The sequence below is a fragment of the Nicotiana tabacum genome, chromosome 3 (genome assembly GCF_000715075.1).
Source record: "Nicotiana tabacum cultivar K326 chromosome 3, ASM71507v2, whole genome shotgun sequence".
Classification (NCBI taxonomy): domain Eukaryota; kingdom Viridiplantae; phylum Streptophyta; class Magnoliopsida; order Solanales; family Solanaceae; genus Nicotiana; species Nicotiana tabacum.
Window position 1 is genome coordinate 7,155,407 of NC_134082.1, and position 15,362 is coordinate 7,170,768.

General features: G+C 35.9%; 1 protein-coding gene across 1 annotated transcript; it reads left to right on the forward strand.

Moving 5' to 3' along the window:
* The first annotated feature begins 2,984 nt into the window (after window positions 1-2,984).
* On the forward strand, window positions 2,985-6,333 carry LOC142179388 (protein SULFUR DEFICIENCY-INDUCED 1-like). Its single transcript, XM_075249178.1, has 4 exons — window positions 2,985-3,234; window positions 4,115-4,327; window positions 5,128-5,283; window positions 5,790-6,333. Exons 1-4 carry the CDS (start codon window positions 3,136-3,138, stop codon window positions 6,195-6,197), a joined length of 876 nt encoding a protein of 291 aa, XP_075105279.1. The 5' UTR covers window positions 2,985-3,135; the 3' UTR covers window positions 6,198-6,333.
* The last annotated feature ends 9,029 nt before the right edge of the window (window positions 6,334-15,362 follow it).

Sequence of the window (15,362 nt, forward strand, 5' to 3'; positions counted from 1 at the left end):
AAAATATCTTTCAGAAGTTTTCAAAACAATGATATAGGGGAACTGTGTGCATCAATAATGAATTCACGAACAGTCTCTCAAGAAATCATCACTATGTCCTCCCATTCACTCCAACCTCACGATCACTCATTCCTCACACTCATTCATTCCCCACGATCGCTCAGCACTCGACACTCACACTCAGTAGGTATCTGCGCTCACTGGGGATGTGTACAGATTCTGGAAGGGCTCCTGCAGCTCGAGTGCTATATCAAGCCAATCATGACAAAATCAATGAAACATACTGCGGCGTGCAGCCCAATCCCATAAATATTCTTACAATCAGACTCTCGACCTCACTCAGTCTTAATTTCTCCAGTCTCTCGGGCTCTCAGAAATCAGGGAAAATCAGCCTAAACAACAGTAATATGATGCATCAAATAGAATAACAGAGACTGAGATATGATATGCGATTAAAAACTGCGATGGAGTACAAATAGCATTATGTAACGCAACCTTTGTGGGACCTAACAGTACCAACACATAGCCTAAACATGGTTTCTAACATGATTTACAATCAATTTCTATAACACATAGAGAGCATATAGCTAACAACAAGTTGTTCAACTTTACAGTTTCCATAGGACGGACCAAGTCACAATTCCCTCGGTGCACGCCCACACGCTCGTCACCTAACATGTGCATCACCTCCAAAATAATCACATGATAACAAATCCGGGGTTTCATACTCTGAGGACCAGATTTATAGTTGTTACTTACCTCAATTCGAGCGAAACTCTACTCCAAAATGCCCTTGCCTCGCGAGCTAGCCTCCGAACGTCCCGAATTTAGCCACAAGCAGTACAATACAATTAATATAGGCTAAAAGAATCAATTCTACAAGAAAATTACTAATTTAGACCCAAAAATCTGAAATTGGCTTAACCCGGCACCCAGGCCCACGTCTTGAAACCCGACAAAAGTCACAAAACCCGAAAGTCCATTCACTCACGAGTCTAACCATACCAAATTTACTCCAATCCGATAACAAACTACCATTCAAAACCCCAAAAATCTAACTCAAGAACACTTCATCTTCTTTCCCAATTTTCCACCCAAAATCACAAACTAGATGATAAAATTAAAGATATAATCATGGGATTTAACCAAAACCAAGTAAGAAACACTTACCCCAATCAACTCCGCGAAAATTCCTTCAAGAATCGCCAAAATCCGTGATCTCTAGCTCAAAATATGAAAAAAGGGCTCAAACCTTCGATTTGAATTTAACACTGTCTGCCAGATTTTCTTTATCGCGAACACGACCACCCTCCCGCATTCGCATAGGACAAGCCAGTGTGCCCCTCAATTTGCCATGCGCGAACGCGGTTTCACCCACGTGAACACGTACCCTGTTGTTTCCTACCTACGCGATCGCGTTCTACTTTACGCGACCGCAAAGAGCAAAGCATGCACTCCACAATTGTTTCACTTCCCTTACACGAACGCGGTCTACTATACGCGTTCCCGAAGCACAAGCTCCTCAATTTGCGCGATCGCGGCCTTCTCTCTGCGAACGCGTAGAAGAATAATTCCACAACCATCAAAGACCCTCCGCTATCGCGGCCTTCTCTCTGCGAACGCGTAGAAGAATAATTCCACAGCCGTCAAAGGCCCTCCGCTATCGCGGGCCTATCCTTGTGATCGCATATAAGGAAACTAGAAAACAAAACACCAGCACACTTCTACAACCTTCAGCTATTTCATCAACTCAAACTAAGTCCGTTAACCACCCGAAACTCACTCGAGGCCCTCATAGCCTCAATCGAACATACCAACAAGTCCTAAAACATTATACGAACTTTGTCAAATCCTCAAATTACCTCAAACAACACCAAAAGCACGAATTACACCCGGATTCAAGCTTAATGAACTTTGAAATTTCTAAATTCTACAAACGACGCCGAAACCTATCAAACCACGTCCCATTAACCTCAAATTTTGCAAACAAGTCATAAATGACACCACGAACCTACTCCAATTTCCAAAAATCAAATCCGACACCGATATCAAAATTTACACTGTCGGTTAAAATTGCCAAAATTCTAACTTTCGCCAATTCAAGCCTAATTCTACTACGGACCTCCAAATCTCCTTAGCGCACTCCTAAGTCCAAAATCACCTAACGGAGCTAATGGAACCATCAAAATTTAAATCCGAGGTCGTTTATACATAAGTCAACATCTGGTCATTTTTTCCAACTGAGAGACTAAGTACTCAACTCCGAAATCACTCCGGACCCGAACCAACTAACCCGGTAAGTCATAATGTAGCTGTAGAACACAAAAGAAGTAGGAAATGGGGGAACGAGGCTATAACTCTCGAAATGACCGGCCGGATCGCTACAATAAGTGTCATTTTATATAATCAAGAAGAAATTTATTTTATTTTTTTTTAAATTTGTCCTTATTTACATATTCAAATGTGTCAAGGTAACAATGTGTAAATTTTAATTAATGGTAATTTAGTAAATACATTTTTTTCTAGGAGTTAGTATTTTCTTAAGGGATGTGCTAAAGACAAAAAAATCGCTTATTATGAACCAGATGGAGTAAGATTTTACGTGTGAGCAGAGGTCAACTCAAGATTTAAATTCTATATAGATTTAACTTTTTAATGTTTTTAACATAACCTCATATTATATCTTTATAGTTAGGGGTTTGTTCATATCTATTACATATTACAATTTTAATATTGTTACATATAAATTTATGTTTTGCGTTTACTGAATTCATATGAACCCGATACCCTAACAGTGGACCCGCCCATGTGCGAGACTTTTAAAAGAAAACAAGGTAGTTAGCTAATTAATAGAGACGGATAATCGTCTAGGTTCAATGATAGTCTCCCCCAATGATGGATTACTAATGCTGGTTCGTACACAAAATATTTGTGCACCTGTATGTCTATATATATGTCTGTGTTCTGAATCTCCCACCAGATTCATACATCTTATCACTTAAGCTTATTATATACTATATAATAATAATAATACTCATTTCTCTTCAGTTAGTTGCTGCACATAATCCATAAACCAAAAACTAAGAAAAACAAATAAAAGAAGAAAAAAAAACTTACAGAAAAGAGAAAAAAATCATGGAAATGGAAGTTGGAATAAGAGAGAAAAAACTCTTTCATGTCTTTCATAAAGTTCCTTCAGGTGATGGCCCTTATGTTCAAGCCAAGTATGCTCAGGTTTGTTATTTGCATTATTTCTTTTGAGTTTAATTTTTATATACTAATAGTTTTTTTTGTATGATGACGAGGTCATTTATAAGATAATTACATGTAATTTATAAATAATAAGTGAATTTAGTAACTTTAAATGTAAGGCAACTTTGATGTCCTTATCTATATAGCATGTTTAGTGATTTTCATGATACTTAGCTAAGTAAAGTTAAGTGACTTTTTCTCTACTTTTTTATTGCTTATTTGATTTAGTCGATAAACCGTCCGATAATCACTCGATAATCGCTAATCCGATATCATTCCGCCCGATGTCTTATTGGATGACTAGCGGTTTATTACATTTATAAATCGATAACCGATAAGTCAACCCGTTAAGCGTAAATATCCGCCCGATAAGCACCCCTAGCTGCAATAAAGTAAAAGTTGAGTGATTATTCATGAGATTAATATAATTAAATTAGATAAATAATTTGGAAGTTCTTAAGTTAATTCTTAGAAAAATAAGCTAATGCTATGTTCCTTGAGCAAAGGATCTAATGGGAATGGTCTCTCTACCTTCACGATAGGGGTACGATCTGCGTACATACTATTATCCCTAGACCCCACTTGTGAGAATACACTAGATATGTTGCTTGGTTTTAAGGAGGAGAGCCTTGGAGAAACGGTAAAGTTATCTCTGTGTGACCTATAGGTCACGGATTCAAGCCGTTGAAATATCCACTAATGTTTGTACTAGTGTAGATTGTTTACATTGCATCCTAAAAGGGTGCGACCCTTCTTCTGACCCTGCGTAAATATATAATACTTTGTGCAACAAACTGTTTTTATTTTATTTTAATGTTGTTTGATTTTATGTATTAAAAAGTGATAGGTGGATTATTTGCAGATAGTAATGAAGGACCCAGAAGGATCAATAATATGGTTTTGGAAAGCTATAAATACAGGAGACAGAGTAGATAGTGCACTTAAAGACATGGCTGTGGTTATGAAGCAATTGGATAGAAGTGAAGAAGCCATTGAAGCTATCAAATCTTTTAGATGGCTTTGCTCAAAACAAGCTCAAGAGTCCCTCGACAATGTCCTACTCGACCTCTTCAAGGTATATATTAATAAAAAAATAATTTACAGATAGAAAGTAAATTATCGAATATTCATAAAACTTGGTTTTTTATGATATTCGTTTGATTTCATTGACCATTAAGTCACACCCTTATGTTTACATAATTCTATTGTTTTTTATTCACCGAATAAAAGTATATAAGTTACTATGTTGATTTGGTCATGTATATATCACCTGCTATCGTGCTCTCTCAATTCTATTTATGTGACCTCTTTTCTTTTTATCATGTTAAAAAAAGACATATTTTTATATTTTGAACTAATTTAACTCTAAACTTTCTATTATTTTACCTTTAATAGCATAATTTTTAAAGTTACAAAAATGTCATCGTATGCTGAAGACCATGAGTTTCCAAAATTCTTTCTTTCTTTTATTTAATTTTGCATCCAGTTAAATAGCTTTACATAAAACGGGGAGTAAATATTTTAATCAATTCATGATCACTTGTCTCCTATTATTTGCTATGAATTCTATCAAGTCCCTTGTTACATAAACTTCTTGTCTTTTATCAACTGTACATGCGACAAGCAGTAGCGGAACTAAGGGGTGTCAATTAATATTTTTTTGTCGGAAAATTATATTGTTTAGATAGGTAAAAGATGTTTTTCTTTATGTATATGTAGTATGTGTTGACTATTCTTGACTTCTCATAAATTTATTTCTTTAAATTTTGAAACCCCTCGATAAAAATCCTAGCTCGGGCAACGAGTGCTTGATTTCGCTTAATGAACCGAACTAATACGATGAATACCATATGCACTAATTTTTGTATAATGTAGAAATGTGGAAAAATAGACGAGCAAATAGCATTGTTAAAGCAAAAGCTGAGACAAATATATGAAGGGAAGCTCTTCAATGGTAGGCCTACCAAAACTGCTCGATCTCATGGAAAGAAATTTCAAGTTACTATTAGCCAAGAAACTGCAAGAGTTCTGGTAATTATACTTTCCACTCACATTCTTTAATTTAGTTGCTCCAATATTTTTATTTATTTATTTATTTCTTTTTTTTTTTAATAATCATGCACATGTATAGAGTGGCGAATATTAGGAGCGGAGCTAGAAGCCCGTATACGGATTCAGCCGAATCCAATAGTTTTTGATCAAACAGTATATGCGTGTTAAAACATTCATTAAATATATACAAATATTAAATTTAGGACTCAGTTATTAACATTTGAAGTCGTCGTTATAAATTCAGAACCCATAAAGTCAAAATAATAGCTCGCCTCTTTCAACTCAAGTCGCATAAATAAATAAAATGAGCGTGTGTTTTATTTTGGAAAAATTACACAGTATAGCATCTTCCAAAATAAAATTCGGCACAATGTATACTTTTTTTTTTGTATATTAATGTAATGTATATTTGGCTAGTGAATATAATTATTTTTAGCTGAGCGGCCAAACATGTAACTTGTCCCTTAATTTTTCGGCTGTTGTAGGGTAATTTGGGCTGGGCTTATATGCAAAAAGGAAATTATATGGCAGCAGAAGTGGTGTACAAGAAAGCCCAAATGATTTATGCAGACAGCAACAAGGCCTGTAACCTGGCCCATTGCTTGATAAAGCAAGCCCGTTATGATGAGGCCCGTTATATTCTTGAAGATGTTTGGATTGGCAAATATTTGGGCTCTGATGATACAAGAACTAAAAATAGAGTGGAGGAATTATTGTTAGAATTGGACTCAAAACAACCTCCACACTTTTTGCAAAATATTCCGGGCCTTAATTTGGATGATGATTTTGTAAATGGGCTTGAAGGATTGATTAATGAATGGGCCCGGCCCAAATCAAGAAGGCTACCAATATTTGAGGAAATTTCTACATTTAGAGATCAATTGGCATGTTGATTGATTTCTATTTTTTCTATCTTGGACATGAGTATCATTGTAAATATTTGTAGTCTGGTCGGGTTTATGATTTAGGGTTCAGGGTTTAAGTGTGTACTTATTTATATTAGATGTATAAAATAAGAGGCATGTGATATCTGTAAATTGTAATGTAAATTAGATCTTGGGGCAGAGTTTGAGAAATGTATCTATTTAGCTTGTGTTAGAATGGAGAGTCCTATTATGTATACAACATTAAAACCAGGAGTAATTGACTAATTATTCTCCCTTGGACGAAAACCAGCAAGGTCCTAATTCTCATCAAACAAATCACCTATGTATATATAATTTTTTGGATTCCTTTTTTCTTAAAGCCGAGAAATCCTCGAGGTCAGTGACAGACGATTTGAGACTTATCAGATAATGACCATGCCTCTCTACCCTATTCCATCTAAACATTAGGTTCTTATGTGCGGCAGATTTCAAAATCGTAATATGCGTCTAACCAACCCATCACTTGTGTCCTTCTTGCCACTAGATCAAAGTTATAGAGGTTAATTTCTTGAATCGTAACATACACCTAGTATAATTTTCAAGGAAATAAATTTTTCTACCAATTTTTCGTACCAAATACACTTGGTGCTCTGATATACAAAAATAAGAGAAAGAAAGATAAAAATAAAATTTGGGCTTATCATTTAAGAAATGAGTGAGATGGTACACCATTTTCTTTTATTCTAAAAGATAAACGAATTTCTCATCTTGTAGTTTCAAACTACGAATCTTAACCTTTGAAGAAATATTAGATGTGTAACTTTTTTTTAAAGATTATATCAATTACTTAAAGTTCTATCAGTAATTAGTTAGATATTTTATTGTTAGAAATAAAATAGTCAAATTAGCTTTGAGGCGTGAAAATTGACTGTCCTTAAAGAGTTATCGCCTGTATACTAATTTAGGGAAAATACAAAACGATTCTCTTCAGGATACAACAAAGCCTGCAGTAACACTTGTGATTTTCTATATCCACTTCGTTGGAATTCTTGTGTATTTATAGGCAACCAATAGACCCTTTCAGAAAAGATGTCTTGTTTCACAAACAGACACGACTATTTATTCGAATTTTGAATTTAAAATTCAAATAAATAATTAACTCTAGGATCTCGTGCCTGTTGAGTTAATCTCGTGCCTGTTGAGTCAGTCTCGTACCTGTTGAGACAATCTCGTGCCTGTTGAGTCAGTCTCGTGGCTAACAGGCACGGTACGAGTAAGGTCGGTCCCGGGAGTGTTTCACATGACAGGCACAGAACTTCTTTCTTCCGATGTGGGAAGAATCCAACTTCCAACTTGCCAATAACAAACTATCTTACAATCCCCCACTAGTTTGTTATTTCACTTCATAACACTTGTGAATAATTGAAAGTATCTTTTACAGATTTGAACTTTCCTTTAGTGTAAGTATATTAAAGTTTTGACGAAGTTAATGGTATCTTAAGATTTGAACCACAAATCCTTGTGCCAAAACCGAAAATACCACACACACAGCGTTATCTAGTAGCTTAGAAAATCCAGTATTCGCTTTAGCACGTTTACGGCCATGTGCTCATCCTGAATTCATGAATATTTACAAGATCAACCCTTTAAATCTTGCTAAAAGCGGCACCACTTCAATATTCATATAGGTGGAATTAGTTAATATGTCCCTGTTACTCCAGACATTAATAATTCCATTAAGATTAATCAACCTCTTCATGAAACAGTATGCACTTTGGAGTTTGTCTTTATGCCCCTGTTATAACAAGCATTTAACAACTCCTTAACTCCTCATATAACAGTAAGTAGTACAATAGAATTAGGGCTCCTAAAGAGGAGATCAGTGCTTAAACAATACAAGTAACTTGTTATTACCCATTGAACTTATATTGTTAGAGTGTATACTAACTCAAAGTGGGGTTCCCATTCCTTGTATTTAATTTAAGGGTCTCAGCCCCATCCCTCCACAAGTTTGTTGTACTACATCTCTACCTAATGGCTTCGTAAGTGGATCAGCCAAATTCTTATTTGATCTCACATATATTATAGTTATAGCTCCATTTGTAATTAATTCTCTTATATAAGCATGTCTCAAGCTTATATGTCTCGATTTCCCATTATAAATTTTATTGTGAGCAACACACATTGTAGTCTCACTATCACAGAATATGGAAATGGCTGGCATAGGTTGTGGCCACAACTTTATATCAAATAACATATTCCTCAGCCATTCTGTTTCTTTTCCAGCAGCTGCTAATGCAATAAATTCAGATTCCATAGTAGAATGGGAAATACATGTTTGTTTCTTGGATGCCCAACTAATTGCTCCACCGTCTAGAGTAAATATCCATCCTGATGTGGATTTATTATCATTAACACTTGTAATCCAACTTGCATCAGAATATCCCTCTAATACATTAGGAAAACCATTATAGCAAATGCCTAAGTGCTTTGTATATTTTAAATATCCAAGTGCTCTACTTATTGCTTTCCAATGATCATTACCTGGATTACTGGTAAACCTTGAAAGTTTACAAACAGCAAATGCAATGTCGGGTCTAGTGCAATGCATTGCATACATCATACTACCTATCGCACTTGCATACTCCAACTGTGCTACTGCTCTTCCAGTATTTGCAGTTAGCTTAACACTAGAATCATAAGGAGTATTATACCCCTTTATTCCTAAATGACTGAATTTAGTAAGGATTTTATCTATATAATGTGCTTGTGACAAAGTCACTTGCATGTTATCTCTTTTGACCTTGATTCCCAAAATAGTATCAACTTCATTTAAATCCTTCATTTTTAAAACCGAGGTTAGATACTTCTTGGTCTCGGTAATTCCTTGTAGATTCGTACCAAAAATCAGCATGTCATCGATATATAAACAAATTATTACTCCATATTCTTTTGTAAATTTAGAGTAAATGCACTTGTCTGCATTATTATGTACGAATCCGGTTGATAGTATTACACTATCAAATCTTTCATGCCACTGTTTAGGCGCTTGTTTAAGACCATAAAGAGACTTTATCAATTTACAAACTTTCTTCTCGTTTCCCGGAAGAACAAATCCTTCAGGTTGTTGCATATATATTTCTTCACTAAGGTTCCCATTTAAAAAGGCTGTTTTAACATCCATTTGATGTACGTAAAGATCATAGATAGAGGCCAAGGATAAAAGGACTCTAATGGATGTTATTCTTGCAACAGGAGCATATGTATCAAAATAGTCTATGCCTTCCTTTTGAGTGAAACCTTTTGCAACTAATCTTGCTTTGAAGGTTTGGACAGAACCATCTGTATTGTACTTTCTCCTAAAGACCCACTTACAACCTATAGGTTTTGATCCAAGAGGAAGATCAACCAAAACCCAAGTGTTGTTGGATATAATTGAGTCCATTTCATCATTAATGGCCTCTTTCCAAAAGGCAGCGTCTCTAGAAGACATTGCTTCTTGAAACGTCTTTGGGTCTTCTTCAACATTTAATACAATAGGAATTTGATTACAAACGTTTGTCCTATCTCCTTCAACAAGAAATACTATAGATTGTGAAGAAATAAAATCAGAACCAAGATGTTTTTCTTTTCTTATTCTTTGACTTTTCCTTGGTTCTATTTGCATATCATCACTTCTTTCCTTAGTTTTAATAATTTCAGAAAGCGACAATTTATTAGCATCGATACGTTTTCCATTTATTTCAGTCATTTCACCAACATTGTCATTTATAAATCTATTTTCAATAAATTCAACATGTATAGATTCTATAATGACATTAGATTTTAGATCTAGCAGTCTATAAGCTTTGGAGTGTTGTGCATATCCTACAAAAACACTTTTAATTCCTCTAGGACCCAATTTTGTTTTTTTGATGGTCAGGTACTCTATAATAGGATATACACCCCCACACTTTAAAATAATTTAAATTTGGTTTTCTACCATTCCAAAGCTCATAAGGCGGAATATGCATACTCTTTGAAGGCACTCTATTTAAAATATAACATGCAGTTAGTAGTGCTTCACCCCATAAATTATGTGGCAAATGTGCATTAAGTAACATAGCATTAACCATATCCACCAAAGTTCTATTTTTCCTTTCCGCTAACCCATTTTGTTGAGGAGTATAAGGGGCACTCATTTGATGTATTAGGCCATGCTCTTCACAGAACTTATTAAATTCGTTAGGAAAATATTCTCCGCCTCTATCACTTCGAATAATTTTAATTTTCCTACTCCTTTGATTTTCCACAACAGACTTGTATTCTTTAAACTTTTGAAAAGCTTCATCCTTAGTTCTAAGTAGGTAAACATATGTAAATCTAGAGAAGTCGTCTATAAAAGTAATAAAATATCTTTTGCCTCCTCTAGTTAATTCTCCATTTAATTCACACAAGTCTGAATGTATTAAATCTAATAGTTCTGTGGATCTTTCAACTTTACGAAATGGTTTCTTTGTCATCTTTGCTTGTATGCAAATTTCACATTTTATATGTTGAGTTTTACATGAGATATAACCATTTTTGGACATATAATTCAAGGAGCCAAAATTTAAATGTCCTAGTCTAGCATGCCATAAACAAGAATCAGACTCAACGATGTAAGCAGAAACATAATTTATTTCATTAATACTCAATTTGAACATGCCGTTATAGTTATAGCCTTTTCCAACAAAAACACCATTCTTAGACACTATTACATGATCAGACTCAATAACTATCTTGAAGCCTTTCTTTGACAGCAAAGCAGCGGACATTAAGTTTTTCTTCATATCAGCAACATGATACACATTCAGTAATGTCAACTTCTGGCCAGATGTGAAGTTAATCTCAATACTTCCTTTTCCAGCAACATCTGCCACAACATGGTTTCCCATCAAGACTTGTTCAGAATCCTGCACTTATGCATATGTCTTGAACATCTTCTTGTCATAATAGACATGAATAGTAGCACCCGAATCTAGCCACCAGTCTTGAGTATTTGTAGCAGCGGTAGACACATTCAACTCTGTGACCATACCAATTTGCATTGCGAAAACCATGGCAACCAGTCCTTGGGCAGAATTTTCCACTAAGTTTGCCTTTTCAGAATTTCCAGATTTTTTAATCTTTCCAGACTTTTCGGTTTTGCCTGCATTGAAATTTATTCCTGCCTTTCTATATCTGTAGTCCCGAATCATATGACCTTTCTTTCCACAATGATGACAACTAAAGTTCTTTCTCTTTTTAAAAGAAGACTTTTTGGAAACTTTCAGATGTTTGTTCCCACTTCCTGAATCATTCTGACTGACAAAATTGACTGCGGAACTCGAAGGCTGACTAATAGCATCACGAGCACGAGTCTCACTTTCAATTTGAATGTGAGTACGAAATTATTCCATAGTCATTTTATCCATAGAATGTAGGATTTTCTTTCTATAGTCATTCCAAGAGGAAGGCAATTTTGAAAGAATAGCACCTATTTGAAGTGCATCAGGAATTTTAACTTTAAGATCACATAGTTTTGATACTAAGATTTGCAGTTCATGAATCTGATCCATTATAGGCCTAGTATCAAATATTTTAAATTCAAAGTACTGCAGAGCCAGGAATTTGTCAATACCTCATTTTTCATTCTGGTATGCAGTTTGTAGAGCAGTCCAAATCTCTCTTGGCGACTTCAGATTGCAGTAAAGATCATAGAGTCGATCTGTCAAAGTATCCAGAATATGGCCGCGACACAACAGTTCATCATGTTCTCGTTTCTTCCTTTCTTCCTTGACTACGTCAGAATCTTCTGCTGTGGGCTCAGGCATCAGAGGCAAGGCAGAATCAAGAACATAGTAGATATTGAGAGCGGACAACAAGAATATCATCTTGTCTCTCCAACGGGTAAAGTTCGTTCCATCAAAGCGATCAAGTTTGATGAACTCCTTCGGATTCTCAACAACAGACATCAATTTCTCCATAGCAGAATAACTCTTTAAGATTGTTAGAAATAAAATAATCAAATTAGCTTTGAGGCGTGAAAATCGACTGTCCTTAAAGAGTTATCGCCTGTATACTAATTTAGGGAAAATACAAAACGATTCTCTTCAGGATACAACAAAGCCTGCAGTAACACTTGTGATTTTCTATATCCACTTCGTTGGAATTCTTATGTATTTATAGGCAACCAATAGACCCTTTAAGAAAAGATGTCTTGTTTCACAAACAGACACGACTATTTATTCGAATTTTGAATTTAAAATTCAAATAAATAATTAACTCTAGGATCTCGTGCCTGTTGAGTTAATCTCGTGCCTGTTGAGTCAGTCTCGTGCCTGTTGAGACAATCTCGTGCCTGTTGAGTCAGTCTCGTGCCTGTTGAGACAATCTCGTGCCTGTTGAGTCAGTCTCGTGCCTGTTGAGACAAGCACGGAACTTCTTTCTTCCGATGTGGGAAGAAACCAACTTCCAACTAGCCAATAACAAACTATCTTACATTTATTAGTTTGTAAAATATATCATATCAGAATAAACTTTTTTTAATAAACGAATCTAATGTGACATATTAAACATAAATGTTAAAAATTTAAGGTGTAAGATTCTTTCGAAACTATATACATGGGTTATTGTTAATTAGTTTAGATTGATCATGAGTCGATCTATGTAGGACAAAGTAATTATTTTAAAGTAGAGTTGTCTGTCTATTTCCTCGATTTGGGATTAAAATAAACCGATGACTTGGGATACCATAAATTATTCCAAGTGGCGACTCTAAAATTAAATAAATAATCCCATTTCGCATAATGTCACTTTAATTGAAAAAACTTCCTACTCTATCGGGAAAAATGAGGTGTGACAGCTCTGACAATTCTAGTGGGGAAAAGAACCCAGAACATCTGATCGAGGTTCAGAATTCGAGCTTTGTTGATATTACTATGTTTGTGGGTATAATGTGCTAATTGTCACTCATTTACCCCTTTGATATTATTTGAACTGTATTAAACTGTGTTCTTATGCCTCCCTTCTGAGTCTTCTAAAATATGGTGCACATGTATGCCTGGCCCACTTTTCTGTTAGAAATCATAACCAAATTAGAACGAGGTTGGGTCAGCAACTAGGCCGGGCAGACTTTCGTGCTCTTGGTACATTGACCCCACTTCGGCTCGAGCTGTCCATTCAGGTAAGCCATGTCTAGAACACAACCCCAGGTTTAAACCTAGAATAACATAACCTCATGCTGGATCCCTAGTAAGAACGTTTATTTGCATCACGTGCATTTGACTTTGGGGACTCAACATAAAATGAAAGACCATCCTAATGCATCTTTTGTGCTATTTGTACATTTATTTGCTTTGGATTGCATGTTGATCGACTAGGAAAAGAAAATCAAAAAAAATACTAAGAGTGAGGTAGGAGAGAAATTTAGCCCAGTTCTGAAAACCCCGATATTTGAAAATATCCTAAAACTCTATCAAAATTTTTCAAAAAAAAAAAGGAGAAAAAAAATTGAAAATTGAAAAAAAAAAGAGTCATTTCAAAATGGATCAATAACATGTTTTCCCGAATATGTCAAAATCGCCCGAACTACGCATGTCTGATTCTTACCGGATGTGAGATACGTAGGCAACCTACATAGGGTTCGGCCTCATTTTTTGCAAAAATAACCAAAAATAAAATAAATATGTCCAGTACTTTGGTCAAGAGAATATACCGACCCAGCTTCGGTTGCATCTTGATCCGTTTTTGCCGGAATAGCTTAGAACATCTTCAAATTGTCGAAGGGCTATTTTTGTAAAGAATGGACGTTTCTGTCAATGGACATCACTTTTTCTATAAAGTGCCCTTTTACATCCTCAAACTTTATTTGAAAGTGTGAAGGGGCCACTATTGCAAAAATAGCCACTTGTTGCTAATATTGCATAAGTAGTCACCTTCCTTTGATTTTTTTTTTTTAGAAAATTAAAAATTTATTTTGCAAAAAGAGTCCACTAGAGACAGCCTTAACCTTAATCATCCACAGGTACAAAATGAACACTGTCCAGAATCTGCCATTAACGGTCGTAGAGTAGGCTCCGTTGCAACTTCAAATGTGGTGGTATGACTTAGACAAAGATGGTCAATATTGGATAACAGAGCATTTGGGCGCTCTCATAGACATTATGAATGTTAAACTGCGGAATGATCTGATTAAGGCCTTAGTAACTTTCTGGGATCCCACCCACAATGTCTTTCGCTTCTCAGATTTTGAGCTTACTCCCACCTTGGAAGAAATAGCCGGATATGCTGGTTTTGGTCGGGACATGAGAAATCAGAAACTTATATTCCCAAGGCCTCCCTCCGTGCACCGTTTTTTGATCTCTTGAACATTAGTAAGCAAATGAGGAAGACCAATATGCACAAAGGATGTTGTTCCTTTTACTTCCTGTACTCCAAGTTTGGGCACTCAACTGGGTTTGAAACACATGAAAATGGGTTAAACAACAAGTAAAATAAGAGTACCTAGCAAATTCATCGCCGCTTTGCTTTCATAGTGGCGTTTCTGGGAATTATGGTCTTCCCAAATGCAGAAGGGGCAGTAGATATCCGCATGGCCAGAATTGAGCAAGTCGTCATTGCCAAAGAAGATCACACGCTTGCTCCATTGATACTGGCGGACATCTATTGAGCATTAACATTGTGTAAGTCCGGGGCTCAGTTTTTTGAAGGGTGCAACATTCCTTTGCAAATGTGGTTGATCGAGCATCTCCTCCATCACCCTAAGTTTATGACTTATGGCCCGAGCAAGAACAACTTCATCGGGAGTTATGAGAAGAGGGTGAGAGATTACAATTCTCCAGAAGGATTTGAAGCATGGGTCTTCCATTTATGAACTCTAAAGGTAAGCCAGATCGAATGGACTTTGGGATGGCTTCTGGTAAGGGAAGTCACACACATGACTGCTACGAAAGGCTATTTGATGTTTATGGGTTTAAGAAGTGTCCAACATACGCACCACAGAGAGTTTTAAGGCAGTTGGGAAGATATCAAGTGGTGCCCGAAGATGAAGATTTGAGTACCCAAGTCATTGAGCTACACCCAGAAGCTCCATTACCCAACCAACAAGACTGGAATGGTTGCCGATATTTGAAAGATGACACCCAAATACCAGATCTAGCGAGAGGAGAAGTGGACCCAGATTATGCCATA

What these genes read in the sequence shown, in the direction of transcription:
- LOC142179388 (XM_075249178.1), top strand. Translation starts at nt 3,136, where the DNA reads ATGGAAATGGAAGTTGGAATAAGAGAGAAAAAACTCTTTCATGTCTTT. An exon ending in TTCAAGCCAAGTATGCTCAG is followed by an intron (nt 3,235 to 4,114) that starts GTTTGTTATTTG and finishes GATTATTTGCAG; the next exon opens with ATAGTAATGAAGGACCCAGA. An exon ending in TCCTACTCGACCTCTTCAAG is followed by an intron (nt 4,328 to 5,127) that starts GTATATATTAAT and finishes TGTATAATGTAG; the next exon opens with AAATGTGGAAAAATAGACGA.